This window comes from Heliangelus exortis, chromosome Z (genome assembly GCF_036169615.1).
Source record: "Heliangelus exortis chromosome Z, bHelExo1.hap1, whole genome shotgun sequence".
In the NCBI taxonomy this organism is placed as follows: domain Eukaryota; kingdom Metazoa; phylum Chordata; class Aves; order Apodiformes; family Trochilidae; genus Heliangelus; species Heliangelus exortis.
Genome location: NC_092454.1, coordinates 1,983,196 through 1,998,475, shown reverse-complemented (window position 1 = coordinate 1,998,475; position 15,280 = coordinate 1,983,196). Strand labels below are relative to the sequence as shown.

General features: G+C 43.8%; 1 protein-coding gene across 2 annotated transcripts; it reads left to right on the top strand.

Moving 5' to 3' along the window:
• The first annotated feature begins 596 nt into the window (after positions 1-596).
• On the top strand, positions 597-15,059 carry LOC139789592 (SKA complex subunit 1-like). Of its 2 annotated transcripts, none has more exons than XM_071730518.1 (7): positions 597-649; positions 2,139-2,233; positions 2,634-2,758; positions 3,305-3,396; positions 5,649-5,786; positions 10,822-10,991; positions 14,743-15,059. In XM_071730518.1, exons 1-7 carry the CDS (start codon positions 621-623, stop codon positions 14,889-14,891), a joined length of 798 nt encoding a protein of 265 aa, XP_071586619.1. In that variant the 5' UTR covers positions 597-620; the 3' UTR covers positions 14,892-15,059. The 2 variants fall into 2 exon arrangements, with proteins under 2 accessions (XP_071586619.1, XP_071586620.1); XM_071730519.1 differs by lacking the exon at positions 597-649 and adding an exon at positions 860-978.
• Positions 15,060-15,280: the final 221 nt, after the last annotated feature.

Here is a 15,280-nt window from a genome sequence, read left to right as displayed (position 1 = left end):
GGTACGAGAAGGCGGTTCCCTGAGGTTCGGGGAGCCCGGTCCATGGGCAGGGAGGAAGGAGGTCCCCTGAGGTACGAGAAGGCGGTTCCCTGAGGTTCGGGGAGCCCGGTCCATAGGCGGAGGGAGCCAGTTTCCTCAGGTTCGGGGAGCCCGGTCCGTGGGCAGGGAGGAGCCGGTTCCCTGAGGTTCGGGGAGCCCGGTCCATGGGCGGGAGGAAGGCGGTTCCCTCAAGGGCTTCAGCCCCCGCCCATGGGCGGAGAGAAGCCGGTTCCCTCAGGTTCGGGGAGCCCGGTCCATGGGCAGGGAGGAAGGCGGTTCCCTGAGGTTCGGGGAGCCCGGTCCACAGGCAGGGAGGAAGGAGGTCCCCTGAGGTACGAGAAGGCGGTTCACTCAGGTTCGGGGAGCCCGGTCCATGGGCAGGGAGGAGCCGGTTCCCTGAGGTTCGAGGAGCCCGATCCCTGGGCGGGAGGAAGGCGGACCCCTCAGATTCGAGGAGCCTGGTTCGTGGTCAGGGAGAAGCCGGTTCCCTGAGGTTCAGGGAGCCCGGTCCATGGGCAGGGAGGAAGGCGGTCCCCTGAGGTACGAGAAGGCGGTTCCCTGAGGTTCGAGGAGCCCGGTCCATGGGCAGGGAGGAAGGCGGTCCCCTGAGGTACGAGAAGGCGGTTCCCTGAGGTTCGGGGAGCCCGGTCCATGGGCGGGGAGGAAGGCGGTTCCCTCAGGTTCGGGGAGCCCACGAACGGTGGGGAGGAGCCGGTCGCCCTTCCCCGCCCCTTCCCGCCCCTTCCCGCCCTTCTTCTCCCGGGCGCCTGCGCTCCCTAACGTTCGGCGGAGCGCGGCGGGTTTGAACCGGAGCTGCAGGCCTCGCTTGCGGGTCCTCTTCGGAGCTTCTCGTCCTGCGGGAAACAGCTTCTTTTCCTGCGGGAAACAGCTTCCCTCCTCCCCGCTCCCAGCGGGTTGTTGGCTCCGGTGGTGCTGAGGGTGAGAGCGGGGGAGCCGGGGGGGGGAGGAAACTCCTCACATCCCCACCCAGGCCGTGGGGCGTAAAGGGAGGGAGAGGGGGGGTAACGGTGTCTCCTGAGGTACGGAGAGTGTGGAAAGGGGTAAATCCTTATTTAATGCATTGTAAAAGTAGTTCAGCCGGCCTGGGGGTGGGTGGTGCTTTAAAAAGAAAAGAAAAGCTTTGTTTTCAGGTGCGAGGTGAGCACCGGTGGGAGCGAGCTCTGTGCGGTGGGGGTTGGTTACCCTGCGCTTCAGCAATGGGTTTTTATCAATTATTTTCTCCAATAGAGTTAGTAATAATCTTTACTCAAGAGTAACCGAGAAGAAAGGCTCTGAGGAGACCTTATTGTGGCCTTCCTGTATCTGAAGGGGCTACAAGAAAGCTGCTGAAGGACTTTTTTAGATCTCGGTTTGGGGTAGGACCAGGGGGAATGGATTCAAACTGAAGGTGGGTGGATCCAGATTGGAAGTTAGGAACTCTGGAAAACCCTGGGGTGGAAGCCCCATCCCTGGAAGTTTTTAAGGCCAGGCTGGATGGATCTCTGAGCAACCTGAGCTGGTGGGAGGTTGGCACTAGATGATCTTAAAGGTCCCTTCCATCCCTGACAATTCTATGATTCTATGTATAATGCTATATTTTTGTGTCTCTGTACTCTACTAGCAAGCAAGCACACGTTTTTGTTTGTTTAATTACTGGTATTTTTAAAAACCCTCTCTCTAAATCTTGATCATCTGATCCAGTCTCCCTGGGAGAGCCTTACTGCACTGCTTTGTATAAACGTGGTTATTTCTTCTTTATTGCAGTAAATTGCCATCTTCTTCAGTAGCAAGAATTAATTTAGCAAAGAAATAACCAGTTTCATGAGGAATTGCTCTGGTGTTCCACTGCATCACTTCAGAGTTCAGGGAAATTGCTTTGTCTTGTCTAATGCCAGTCCCTTTGTGCTTCTTTTCTTTCCAGTTTAGTAAAATAACAGGTAATTACTACATTTACTCCTTCATTTAAACTCCCTTTGCTTGTTGGACAGCTCAGGGTCCTTTTTAAAGATTCTGGTTGTGTGCTCAGTGTTTGCAGCTTAGGGCTTTCTTAAATAACTTAATTCTTTTTGCTTGTTTTTTTCCCCTCACTTTGACAGTAGAGAAATAATGGCATCCTCAGACCTGGAAGATTTGTCCCTTCACATCAACACAAAGATTGCAACTATCAAAAAGATTCTTCAGTTAAGGAACATAGGTAAAAGAAATTTAAGAGTGGGTTTTTGGTTTGCACCAAAAAATGGGAATGCTCTGATGAGACAGGGAAACATGAAGTGAAAATCAAGTTAAATACAGAGAACATAAAAAAAAACAAAAAAGAAGTGATCAAAGATGGCAAAGTGAGGGCATCGTCAGGGAACAAAGTGCCAAGCAGAGAACATAGGCTAAGGGGAAGTTTTTCCTGGAGCAGCTTTGAAGTTCTTTGGTTGTGTGGAGTAGGAGGTTGGCAGTCTGACCAGTGAGTATTGCTGCTTCTCCTGGGAAGATATAGTGGGAAAACACAGGGCTAGCAGAGAATCACTGCTTGTGGAGGGGAGGGAAATGGGATTTTGGTTTTCTGTTGGAGATTTTTTGCCTTAACATCCTCTCTTTGACAGGTCAAGAACCATCCCTCAAATCTATGCTCTGTAAAATAGGGCAGGAGATGACTGTCTTGCATGATCTCCTGAATAAAATGGAAGCTGAGGTTCAACAGCAAGAAAAACTGAAGGACATGCTAAAAGTAATATTTTTGCTGTTCATAAATTGCTGAAATATTCAAAGGAATCTTTGCTAAGTGTGTAGTTGTTCTGTTGTAGACCCTCAGTGGTGTGCTTGGGTGCATGAAGCTGCTTTACCATGATCTAAAGAGCAGCTATATTTTTACAATAGCCATGAAAGCAATTGGATTAGAATATTGATCTCTTGTTCTAGTGACTGTTTTCTGTCCCATCATGTGTTAAGTCTTATTCAGGGAACTGATATGAGTTTCCTGCTCAATCTTTTCTTCATCACCACCACCATTCCCCTGTCCAAACCTACGAGGGTATATTGTTAAAGATTTACTTCTTGCCTGCTTAAATTTCTGAAAATTCATAAGTACCTAAAAAGAACTTAATTTTTTTCACCTTTAGCTTTGTTTTTTCTGGGCTGGCTCATTGCTCTTGGGAAATTAAGAGAGTTAAAGGGTTAGAGTGGTGGGGAGAGAGCAAAAAACACCTCTAATAGTGAACTCATCTTACTTGACATAAAGTTTCAGATTTCTCATGAAGTCCAATGTTCATTTCAGGAGCTCCAGAAGTCTGCTGAGAGGGAGCAAAAAGAAGCACAGCATCTCTATGAAAATATTCCTCCCTACCTGCCTAAACCAACTCAGAGCTGGTAAGTGGTCTCCAACTGCTTTACTCCTTTTAACTGTAAACTTCTGGGAGTCAAGGTTGGGGGTTTTTTGGTGTTTTTTTTTTTGCTTGCTCTTGACTCTCCATTACCAGCACCCTAACAAATCCCTGAGGTAAATCCTATAAAATACCAGGCTGGTATTTTATAAATGTGCCTAGGGAGCTCTTGATCCTTTTCAGTTGCTTTTTCACTTTAGATGTTGCAGGTTTTTGTGTGTGAAGGAATGGAAGTTCTTCAGAAATTATCACTGAGGTTCTGCCTTCCTTTTGTAACTTTTTTTTTGTTTGTTTTAGGAAAAAATCTTTGTCCTGAATTTCCATTAGCTCCTGGGAATTGTTTAGATGCAAATGAGGCTTGTTTCTGACTGATGTCAGAAGGATTCTTTGGGATTTTGGTTTCCCTTCCAGTTTTGTTGTGTTTTGATTGAGAAGTTAGGTGTGGTGCAAGCTTAGCTGTTCCTTCCCTTTCTAGACAGAACCACCCCTGTAAAAATAAGACAGTTTTTGTCAGTTTCAACAAATCATGCTCTACCAGTTGATGATTTTGGTTCTGTCACTGTCAGTTTGTGGTGTTGCTTTTTCCTGAGGAGTCATTAGTTGGTAAGGCCTCGTGTCCAAACACCCTTTCTTCTCAGCAGTTCCTGCCTTCAGCTATTGTTTCTCTCCATGTTCTTGGTCTTGATGTTCCTGTTAGCCAGAGGAATGGCACAGAAATAAAAAACAAGTTTCCATCTTAAGCCCTTTTGTATTCCAGGTGTTTATTGAGAGAGCAGTTTCTCACAGCACCAACCCCAGGTTCTGAATACAAGCTTGTGTCTTTGTATTTATCCTTTTTATTCCAAACCCACCACCAAATACCACAATTCCAAACTGGTTTGGGTTGGAAGGGACCTTCAAGCTCCTCCATTCCCACCCCCTTTCCATGGTCAGGGACACCTCCCACCAGCCCAGGTTGCTCCAAGCCCCATCCAACCTGACCTGAGACACTGCCAGGGATGGGGCAGCCACAGCTTCTCTGGGAAACCTGGCACAGGGGCTCAGCACCCTCACAACAAAGAATTTCCTCCTAATCTCCTTCCCTTTCCCTCCTGTCGCTGTCACAGAGCAGACACTTTGGGAGCCCAGCAGGTGGCACTCTCTGTCCTCTGTGCTGCTGTCACCTTCCCCAGGAAAGGGGACACTGGGTTTGGAGAGTGTCACATCAAATCCTGGTTCTCAGTGAGGCACTGCTGTGCAGCTGGCAGACTGCAGGTCCCTGTTTTGTGGGTCAGTTAGCTCAAAGCAGAGGATGAGTTCTTTGTGACACCTCAGCTTGGTGCTGCTTTAGTTATTTCTGTCACATGTCACAGCCCTGTGATGTCCTTGTACTCAGGTGACAGTGAATTTGACCAAGTGCCTCTTCTTTGCTTCCCTGCTAATGGGCAGGAGAGGAGCAAAGTGGGTGGCTGGCCAAAAACTTAGTGTTTGAGGCTCTAAGCTGAGGAAGAGTGAATTTCTAAAGATCATACTTTAACAATCAGTCAAAACAGGAAAATCTTCAGCTTTTGGGATCATGCCTAAAAAAAAAAAAAAAAAAAGTATGCATTTAAAAAAAAAAATTCCAGCTTGCTAGATGGTGTTGAATTTCTTCTCTTCAAAAATTAATGGTCGAATCAGATTTCCCAAAAGCTGCACTTTTTTTAAAGAGCTGTGAAGTATTTTATAGAATCACAGGATGGCTGAGGTGGGAAGGGAGCTCAGAGCTCATCTCCTCCAAGCTCCCTGCCATGCCCAGGGACACCTCTCATCCAGACAAGGATGCTCCAAGCCTCATCCAACCTGGCCTTGAACACCTCCAGGGAGGGGGCAGCCACAGCTTCTCTGGGCAATCTGTTCCAGAGTCTCAGCACCCTCCTGCTGAAGAACTTCTTCCTCAGCTCCAGCCTCAACCTCTTCTCCTGCACTTTCAAACCATTTCCCCTTCTCCTCTTGCTGGGCACTCTTGGGAAAAGTCCCTCTGCAGCCTTCCTGGAGGTTCCCTTCAGGAATGGGAAGGCAGCTCCCTTTGGGGTCTGCTGCCTCCTCACCTGCCAGCAGCCTCTCAAAAGGGGGAGATGAAGACCTTTTCTTTCAGGAAAGAGGTGAATTGTGTTTATCCAACCCAAGAGATGGGTTGGAACTCAGGTCTGTGAGGAAGCAGGCTTGATAATGTTATAGCATTGGCCTTATTACCACTTCTATCCTTAATATTTACAGCCTTGCTGGGCAGATTGTGAAAAGTGAAAATCAAAACAAAGTTGTGGAACCTGCACGTGCCAAAAAACCCCCAAAAGAGCAAAGACCCATTAAGGAAGCAGCTTTAATAACTGCAGAAGAGTTTGAAAGTGTTCCTGGGTAAGTAAATGCTGCTTTTCTTCCACCCCCTGGTGTCAGTTTGGGTGTAAAAACATTGGGTTGGGACCGTTTGGAGAGCTGAGACTGACAGAATTGTTCTGAAATTTTAGGTGTTCCACAGGGTGATACCTCCAGCTAGTTCAGATGCAACACCAGCAAACCTGAAAATAAAATTAATAGTGTTAATTAGGCTTTTATTTATGTGTGTGTTGGGCAGATCCAATTAAAAACCAGTTAAAACCCAAAACCTTTTATTTCAAAAGCCACTTTAATCATATGAACAGAAATACATGAATTAAGAGTTGGGTTCTCTTCTTGTTTGGGGGATTGACTTTTTGTTAAAAAAAAAAAAAGCCACCACCTCAGAAGATGGAAGGTGTGGTTACACTTAAAAACAATATTTATCATTCTTTGTATTTGACCTAATTATTGGTCCCTGAAAACTTCAGATCTTGACTTGTCAAGTTGTGTTGACACAGGAAAATAAATCAGACTTGTAAAAAGCAAGAACACCTCCCAGTGAAATATCCCAATTTCTAGGGTAGAAAGCTGTGGGGTTTTCCCCCTCCCTTCAGGGCCTGATTAACAGATATCCTTGTTTGAAGTCACTCACAAAGGAATAACTTTTCTTAAATGAAGAAATGTTTCTTAATTTAAGAAAATGTCATTTTCTTAAATGACATTTTGGGGACAAGGACAAATATTTCTGCAAAAAGGCAAAAACTCTCTTGATGCCTAAGGCTCAGTTGTTGCCTAGGCTTTAGATTCAGTGTGTTCCTTGGAAAAACTTGTTTCCATATGATTTTTTTTCTTTCAGTCTGTGCTTTACTTGAAGCTTTCAAACCCTCTTTCCCTATAGCTTTCAAAATTTCCAGGTGAGCAGTGACCATTTTCCTCCACCCAATTGCTTAAACAAAAATAAAAATAAACAGGAAGGAGCTTGAATGTTGCTAAGAGACTCTTATTTGGTTACTTCTTAAAAGTGCACTCTGCTGGGGTTTTTATTCTGCAGATCACCTCTAGGATTTGGTGGGATTTTAACTGGGGAAAGGGAAAAAAACTGGAGCATGGATATTTTTGGTTTTTTGGGTGAAAGAAGGAGACACCATTCCAGCTAAATGGTTTAACTTCCAGTTCAAGCTGATCTTCCCTGCTAACTTCTTGAAGTGCTTCATTTCCCTTGGAAGGGGAAGGTTTTTCACTGCTCTTTGTGGGTGGGGAGAGATTCATCAGTGGTTTATACAAAATTTGCATCTTAGACTGCTCATGGGACTCCCAGAATATTTTAATTCAGACAGGAGGAGCATGTTTGTTCTCTGGGGGAAGATTTGCATGAATTAAATAGGTCCATTAACCAACCAGGCTTTTTTTTCCTCTTGCCTTTCATGTGCTATTTCATCAAACCCAAGCAGTGGCTGTTTTGTCACCCCAACTTTTTCCACACCAAAGGTACTCTAGAGGAATGAAAATGAGGTTCATATCTCAGTGCTTCAGGTTCTGATGTGTTGAGGTCTCTTCATACCTTCCAAGGGATACTTTGCAGTTCTGGGTTAACAGTTGGACTGGAGCATCTTAAAATCTCTTTTCCAACCAAAGCAATCCCATGAGTTTATGATTCTCCTGGGTTTTTGTGTTTTTTTGTGGTTTTTTTGTGTTTTTTTGTGGTTTTTTTGTGGTTTTTTTGTGGTTTTTTTGTGGGTTTTTTTGTGGTTTTTTTTGTGGTTTTTTTTGTGGTTTTTTTTGTGGTTTTTTTTGGGTTTTTTTGGGTTTTTTTGGGTTTTTTTGGGTTTTTTTGGGTTTTTTTGGGTTTTTTTGGGTTTTTTTGGGTTTTTTTGGGTTTTTTTGGGTTTTTTTGGGTTTTTTTGGGTTTTTTTGGGTTTTTTTGGGTTTTTTTGGGTTTTTTTGGGTTTTTTTGGGTTTTTGTGGGGTTTTGTGGGTTTTTGTGGGTTTTTGTGGGTTTTTTGGTTTTTGTTTTTTGCTTTTGGTTTTTTGGTTTTTTGGTTTTTGGTTTTTGGTTTTTGTTTTTTATTTTTGTGTTTTGTTTTTTGTGGTGTTTTGTGGTGTTTTGTGGTGTTTTGTGGTGTTTTGTGGTGTTTTGTGGTGTTTTGTGGTGTTTTGTGGTGTTTTGTGGTGTTTTGTGGTGTTTTGTGGTGTTTTGTGGTGTTTTGTGGTGTTTTGTGGTGTTTTTTTGGTCTGGTTGCACCCATCTGAGGGCCCAGCTTTGCACATGAGTTTAAATCCCATAGCATCTGTGTGGTTTGGGTCTGCCAAGAGCCTTGTTTCAGCTCTTTTCCCACCACAGCTGGGGTGTAACTGCAAAGTCTGACTCCTTTTCACCCCTTTTTGTGCTGAAAGCAAAGGAAAATCTTTTCCCCAAACCACTGGGGCACAAGAAGGGCTGAAGAGTCTTCAGTGGCTTCATCTTTTTAGAGCTCTGGAGCAGGTATGGAAACAAGGGACAGGCTGGGTTCAAGTGCAGATCCAGAGCATTTGGATCAAAGAAAATCCCCTTGCCCATTAAGGAACTTGCAAATTACCTCAGCCTTCCAATCTGTTGCAGAAAGACACTTTTTTTGGAGGGAGAAAAAGGAAATTGCACAGTAGATGTCTCAGTTCACACCAGATTCCAGGCAAAAGGAGGCTGCTTGCTTTATTCTGTGTCAAAAAAATCTCACTGCTTAGGATATTTTTAGAATTAGCACGTTCATGCTAAGTCTCTGAAGTCTCAGAAGATGTTAACTTGAGGGAAATACAGAGTTCTTTTAACCTCAGCATTTTGGAGAGGGAGCAAGGGCTGGCCAGGAGGTTTCTCTCTTTTCCCAGCATTGTGAATGTGATATACTGATACCACTCTTTTCTTTAAAGAACACAGCACTGTGCTTTGGTTTTCATACCTATGGAAAAAAAAATGGTTTGAAAAGGGCTTTTGTGGATTAAAAACACAAATTGGGTCACTTGTTTTTAAAACAAGTCTTGAATGTTTTTGCTTTTGGTGGAGTGAAGTAGATTTGAAAGTTTTATTTTCAATCTAAAATGGATGAATTTGGAATTTCTCAACTGTAGATTTTGGTTTTTAGATCAGTCTATGGGCTGAAATAAATGTCAGCACTTAGGGGCTTGCTAGCCATGGCTGGATAGAGACATGAGAAGGCTCTGTGGCCAAGCTGGAGTGTTTATCACCCTCCCAGTTAGGCAAATAAGAAAAATTCCAGTTGCTTTTGAGAAAATTTCTTTTAGTATTAAGGCATCTGTGACTCAGGTGTCTCCAGCCTCACCCAGAGCTCCTCCTCTCGTGGGAGATGTACTGCCAGGTCTTGATGAGTGAACCTTCAGTGAACCCCAGCACATCTGGGGAGCTTCTTGGGTTCTTGAGGGCCTCTCAGGGAAGTTAGGTTTAGGCAACTGAATCTTTTTCTGCTGTGGGATAAGCTGAATTCTCTTGGTTTTATTAAGCTGCCTCTCTAGTGATGGAGGAACTTAAATAGAGGTATTTTATACCCCTGGCCTTAATTTTTATAGCTCTGCCCACTCCCCCATGACTATAAATAGGGGAGGGGATGCAGATAGAACAGCTAAATAAATAAAAACTGGGTTTCAGGGGTGGTAGTGCTGCTTTTATTTTTATTATTTGATACGTGTGCCAGGAGAGCTCCCTTATCAAAACAGCTGTGCCTCCACCTATAGATCTGGATTAATCAAAATAGCAATCAAATTGAAAAGCTGCTGTAAACTGGCAGTTCAGTCTGAAATTGGAGCAATTGCTTTTGAATTCTGGAGGTTTTACATGCCCCTTGCAGGGACTGGCTGTTAAAAAAACCAAAAAACCCAAGCTCTTATTTGTGGTTAGCAATAGGATAATGCCTGCCCACATTCTGGTTTGGAACCTTGAATTTCTAATTGATCAGTTAGCTGTGCTTTCAATTCTTGTCTCTTTTCCAAGAAAGGAGTTTTTGCCATTCAGATTAAAAGGAGGGAAGGATTTCCTGGTCATTGATCTTTTCAGTTTTGTTCTCCTCCAGCTCTCAGCTGCCTGCTGGAGTGACCTGAAGAACCCAACTCATTTTTAAAACTGCAACACTTTTCTCACTGGAATTTTTTTTTTTTTTAAATCCCACACATCTGCAAACTGGTATTGAGCCAACTGTTTCCTGGTGATCACAGGATGATTCAAGGTTACCCCAGCTTTTATTCCAGTTTTCTTTGGGCTTTTTTTGTGTGTGTGTTTCTTCCCTTTTTTTTGTCTTTTTTATGAAGGTTCAGATTTCATCTGTATATAATGGCTTCTCAGTTTCCTTTCCCTTCAGTCCAAGCCTTTACATCTCTAAACACTGAAGAGCTTTACTTGCAAGTATCCCAGTGTTTTAAAATTTCCACAGCACTTTGTTTTTAGCTTCTGTGCTTCCTGTACCTCCAGGCTGTTATCAACAGAGCTTCTTATTTTTGTATTTAGTTTTAGCAAAGTTCAGAAGAAGATGTTGGTTGTGCAGAACTGGGGCTGGACAGCTCAGGAGGTTGGATAATAAATTATAGAAAAGAGCACAAAAGTGGCATTTTTTTAAAAACAAAATGGAAGGAATGGCTATAAGATTAAATTTTTATAATTATAGTATGAACCAAGTTGCACTTTTAGGCAACAGCATTTTATTTGACTTTTTTGCTCGTGTCATTTTTTTTTTTCTGCAGAGCTTCTTGATTTTTCTCCATTTGTAGCCTCAGTGGCAAGCTAAGAAAAAGAAACTTTTAGTCCATTTTTAAGGGCTTCTTATAGCTTAAGCACTGGGTATTTTTTTACTCCTTAATTTAGCTTTCTAATGCTTCTGGTTTAGGTTGTTTGATGGTTTTTTTCCTTCCACACTATTAACCCACCAGGGAAATGAACCAAATTAACTCCTACATTTACTTATTAGCACAGAGCAGAAGAAACTCTCTCTAACCAGGGGTATGGTGTTCAAATAAGGTGGGTGAAAGAGAAAACAGAAACCTAGAACTTTGGCTTGTGAATTTTCTGGTGACTGATTTTTGGTTTTATTGTCAGGTACATGAAAGGTCGTTTGAGCTACGAGCAGATCAATGCAGTTGTGCAAGAGATCAACAAGGCTGTGGTGGGCAAGTACAAGATCCTGCATCAGCCTTTGAAATCTATGAGTGCCCCAGTCAGGAATCTCTACCACAGGTTTCAGGAAGAGGAAACTAAGGACACAAAAGGTAATTTTTTTGGTCACGTTTTTTGGTATCAAACACACAACGTTTGGATATCGCAGCACAATCATAAAAAATACCAGGCAAGCTGATGCCAGCACATGCTTTTCATGTTCTAGCCTAACTGAGAGCAGCTTATTTCCAGAAAATCAGCCTGAAAAGTTTTAGAAAACCTCCTATTGGTTATTCTCAGATTGAGAACAAAGGGGGAAAAAAGGTAATAATCTGCAGATTTAGCAGGAGTTGCCACAGCCTAAATCAGATTTGGGCCTGGAGAATTCCTCTCCACTACAGGGGACAAACCACACTTGAACAGGCTGGAGCAGTGGAAGTTCTGGTTCTTCCTTGATAAAAAGGGAGGAAAAAATAAGATTCAACTCCAGATCAGACTGTAGGAATGTAGAGGTCTCCTTACTATGCTGAACTGAGTCTCCAGTATAAAATCCACTCACCCTTTCTGGATAAAGTTTAGCAACAGGGAGTATTGTAAGTAAAAAGTTTTCCCCTTAACAGATTTGTCTACTCTTTAGGTATTTTCAGTGAAATCATGCCACTTTCCTGGCATGTTGTAGCAAAAAACCTTTGGTAGAGTACACAAAGATTTAATTGGGAGTCACTGCAAGTTTTGGAAGCTCCTGGCTTGATAAACTGCCTAAAAGTGCAGTCTCAGTTTTTAAGCTGGAACGGACATGACCTGCTAAACATTTGTTCTGAAGCTGGGAAATGTGGGTAATCAGTCATGCTGCAGTGGCTTCGTGGAAGAGACAGGGCTGTCTGATGATCTTAAGAAGTTTTCTCCTCTTCAGAGCACAGAGGGTGCAAAAATGCACCAAAATGTCTGCCTCTGCACTTAAAATCAAGGTTTCTTTTCCAGAGCTATGTGGCAGGGTGAATCTCTAACATTAAAATCTCCTTGCTGACATTCCTTTTCCTGTGGACTCTGTAATTATTCCTGGAGGGTTGTACTGCACATACTAAGCTTGGTGATGTCCTTAGAATCCCTTCATGTTTCCAACTTTGGACTTAAAGCATGGAGCAAACTCTGACAGGAGAACAAAGTCACCTTTGCACCCACCTCTTAATTTTTGCCCTGGCCAGAACAGAAGATTTTGCCCTCAGCATTTGCTGGGTGCTCAGGAGTCACCTTATCACAAACTCTCAGCTTGTCTTTCTTGTTGCTGATCAAGACTTGATTATTACATTTATTCTAGATTCTCAGTGGAGCTCTTCTGTAAGGGAGGAATACTGATGAGATTTCTTTTGAGATGTCAGGCAGAATTCAGTGTTGTCCAGGACTTTTGCACAAGCCTGCTAAAGGACTGCTGCAGTGGTTGGCTTCTGACTTTTTTGCTGCTTTTTTCTCCAGACAAGGTTTGCTTCAAGTCTAACATCTCCTATTAATATGGAATTTAAAAAAATATTTACTTGATCATTTTTAGAATATATATTTTTAAGTGCTACTGTCCTCAGGACAATCAGATCTCTCCTAGAGATCTCCAGGCCTGGAATGCTGCCTTGGCTGCAGTCAAGGAGTCACTTCAGCAACTTGAGAAAGCTACAATTAGCCAGAGATCATTTTCTGCCTTAAAGTATTTTTTTTAAAGTCTGATAAAACCCAAAGGGTTTCATTTCTTCAGATACCTGAGAGCCAATCATGATTTTCTTGTTTATTTAGGAGAGTTCAGTTAGAAAACCTGGGACATTCAGCATCTGAGTGTGTGTGTGTATTTTGTAGAGGTTTTTTTTTTTCTATTTTGTTTTTGTTTGTTGTGGCTAATCATCTAGAAAACCTGAAGAGGCCTGGCAGGCTGTCAGGCAGTTATCTGGCCAGCACAAAATGATTAAATGTCTTCATCCATTGCATTTTTCAGGATGAGGTTGTGGAGTCATTGATTTGTTTGCTTGAATTTCAGCTGTGAGTGACTCTCTGCTTAGGATTCTCACTGTTTCTCAGCCTGGGCTGATTGCCAGCTGACCTTTTCCTCTAAGAGGAGAGGAAAAAAAAAAACCCTGCCTGGTTTAGCAGGGTAACCTCCCAGCCAATAAGGTGTTGCAGTTACTTTAGCTCCTTCTTTGGTGCTTGGACTTACTGTTCCCAACCAAACCACCACCCTTGAGCCAGCTCTGGTTTTCTTCACAAACAGAAACCTGCTGGGCTGAATGGTGCTGCCCTGAATTCTGGGTGAATAGAGGAGGAAATGATCTTTTGCTCAGAATCAGGATGTTCTGATGCTCACCCCAGATAAAACACCTGATGGAAGTGGTCTGTGGATCAGCCCTGAGTTTTGTTGAGGTGTGTTGCCCTGTCTCTGGAAATGGCAAGTGCTCTCTCTCCAACTCTAGTTCTATTTTAAGCAGTTACTCAGTTTTTTTTTCTTTTCCTATTGATAGAGAAACTTTCCACTGCTCCTCTGTGTCCAAATTCAGCAGTGTTGCAAGCTCTGAGATTCTGCCTCACACATCTATGTCACCACCTCAAAACAGCACAGTGGGGAAAAAATAATCTGTTTTTCCCCAGCTCTGGCTGAGCAGTATTTTGGGGAGGGCAGCACAAGAAAACAGCACTCTGGGACCTTGCTTCTGGTGGCCACCACATCCTTAGATGCTCCTGCAGAGTGGGGTTGCTCTCTGCAACCCCCTGAGAGGAGGTTGGAGCCAGGGTTGTTGGTCTCTTCTCCCAAGGACAAGAGGAAACAGCCTCAAGTTGTGCCAGGGGAGGTTTAGATTGGAGATGAGGGACAATTTCTTCTCCAAAAGGGTTGTCAGGACCTGGCCCAGGCTGCCCAGGGCTTGATGCACTTGGTGATCTTAGAGCTCTTTTCCAACCTTAATGGTGCTGAAATTTAAAGATGTAATTCAAAGAGATAATGCTGACAGAATTACATGGGTTGGGCCCTGTAAACCTACATGGGACAAATAAAACAAATAAAAGCTTTGCTGGCAGCTTTCCAGGGAGCTTTCTCCTTATTTAAGAGGAAGGATTCTCCACGAAGAGCAAGAAGAGATGCTCCCTCTTAGCTGAGGTGACTCTGCCTCTGCCTTACTTTAAGGGGAAAAGAAAAGGAGAAGAAGGGAATTCTCTCCTTTTTTCCGAGCTAGAACACCCCCTGAGCCTTGTGACTACTTCCTCATCAGACTTGGAAGTGTGATGCTCCAAAAGAGTATGTTCTTCCCTTCTGCTTCCTCCCCTTAAAGATAATTGATTATCTTTAACCTTCATTAGCATGCTCCTGCCTTCTGATTCCTTTTCATTCTGAGGGCTTTGGGAAGATGCGTGGTTAAAACCTTCTGCCATGCTACAGGAAGTATTAAATGTGCTGTCATTTGACTCCAGCTTTAATTATCTCCTCTCTGAGCATAATTATCTCCTTGCTGAATATGAAATCACAGCTAGGGAACCTCTCCATGGAGTCCTGCAGAGCAGCTCCTTCCTTCCTCCTGTCTACCTGGGGACTTTCTCATGGGGGTTCTGAAATGTTTTGACCTCCAGTCAAGGGCTTGGTGTCTCCCAAGCTCTTTGCTAAGGGGAATTTCCTTCTCAAAGGTCGACAATCAGTGACAAGAAGGGACGGGCTTCGTGGGGAGGTTGGGAATTTTTCTTTCTGGTGCTCATTTAAAGCAGCACAAAGCTCCTGAGGAGGCCCCCCCCTAGTGCTGATTGCCTTTCCTCAGCAGGTGGCAGCGTTACAAAGAGCTTTTCTCCTTCCCAAATGGTGTCTTCCTGCCACTTCTCACAGCCCGAATCCTTCTTTGCCAGGTGAATTCTTTTTCGTGGAGGCTGACATCAGGGAGTTCACTCAGCTGAAGCTGGACAAACGCTTCCACAGCATCCTCAACATCCTGCGCCACTGCCAGAGGCTCAGGGAGGTTCGCGGCTCCAGACTCGTCCGCTACGTCCTCTGCTGAAGAGCTCCCCCTGTGCCCGAGATGCAGAAGGCAAAAAGATTTGGAGCTGCTGAGGGATTTGGTTGCCTGCAGAGAGTTTCTCCCTGTGGGCGTTGCTGTTTTCTAAAAGGCAGGAGCAGCAAGCACCGTGGTTTGTCAGCCCTCTACCCATGGCAATAAATATCAAATGAGCTGGAAGGAGTTGAGTTCTGGTTTGAAAACTGGAGAGGAATGACTGGTTTTTGGTAAATTCCCCCCAGATTGGTCTGCCTGTGGTTATAATCCCCTTTGAAAGTTAAAACTCCCTGCACCTTCAGACCTTTCCTTTTGTGTTTATGAGTAGGAGACTGTGTTTAAGACTACCCACAGGAAGCATTTGATGCTTTGGGGCTTTTAAATCCCTCAAACCA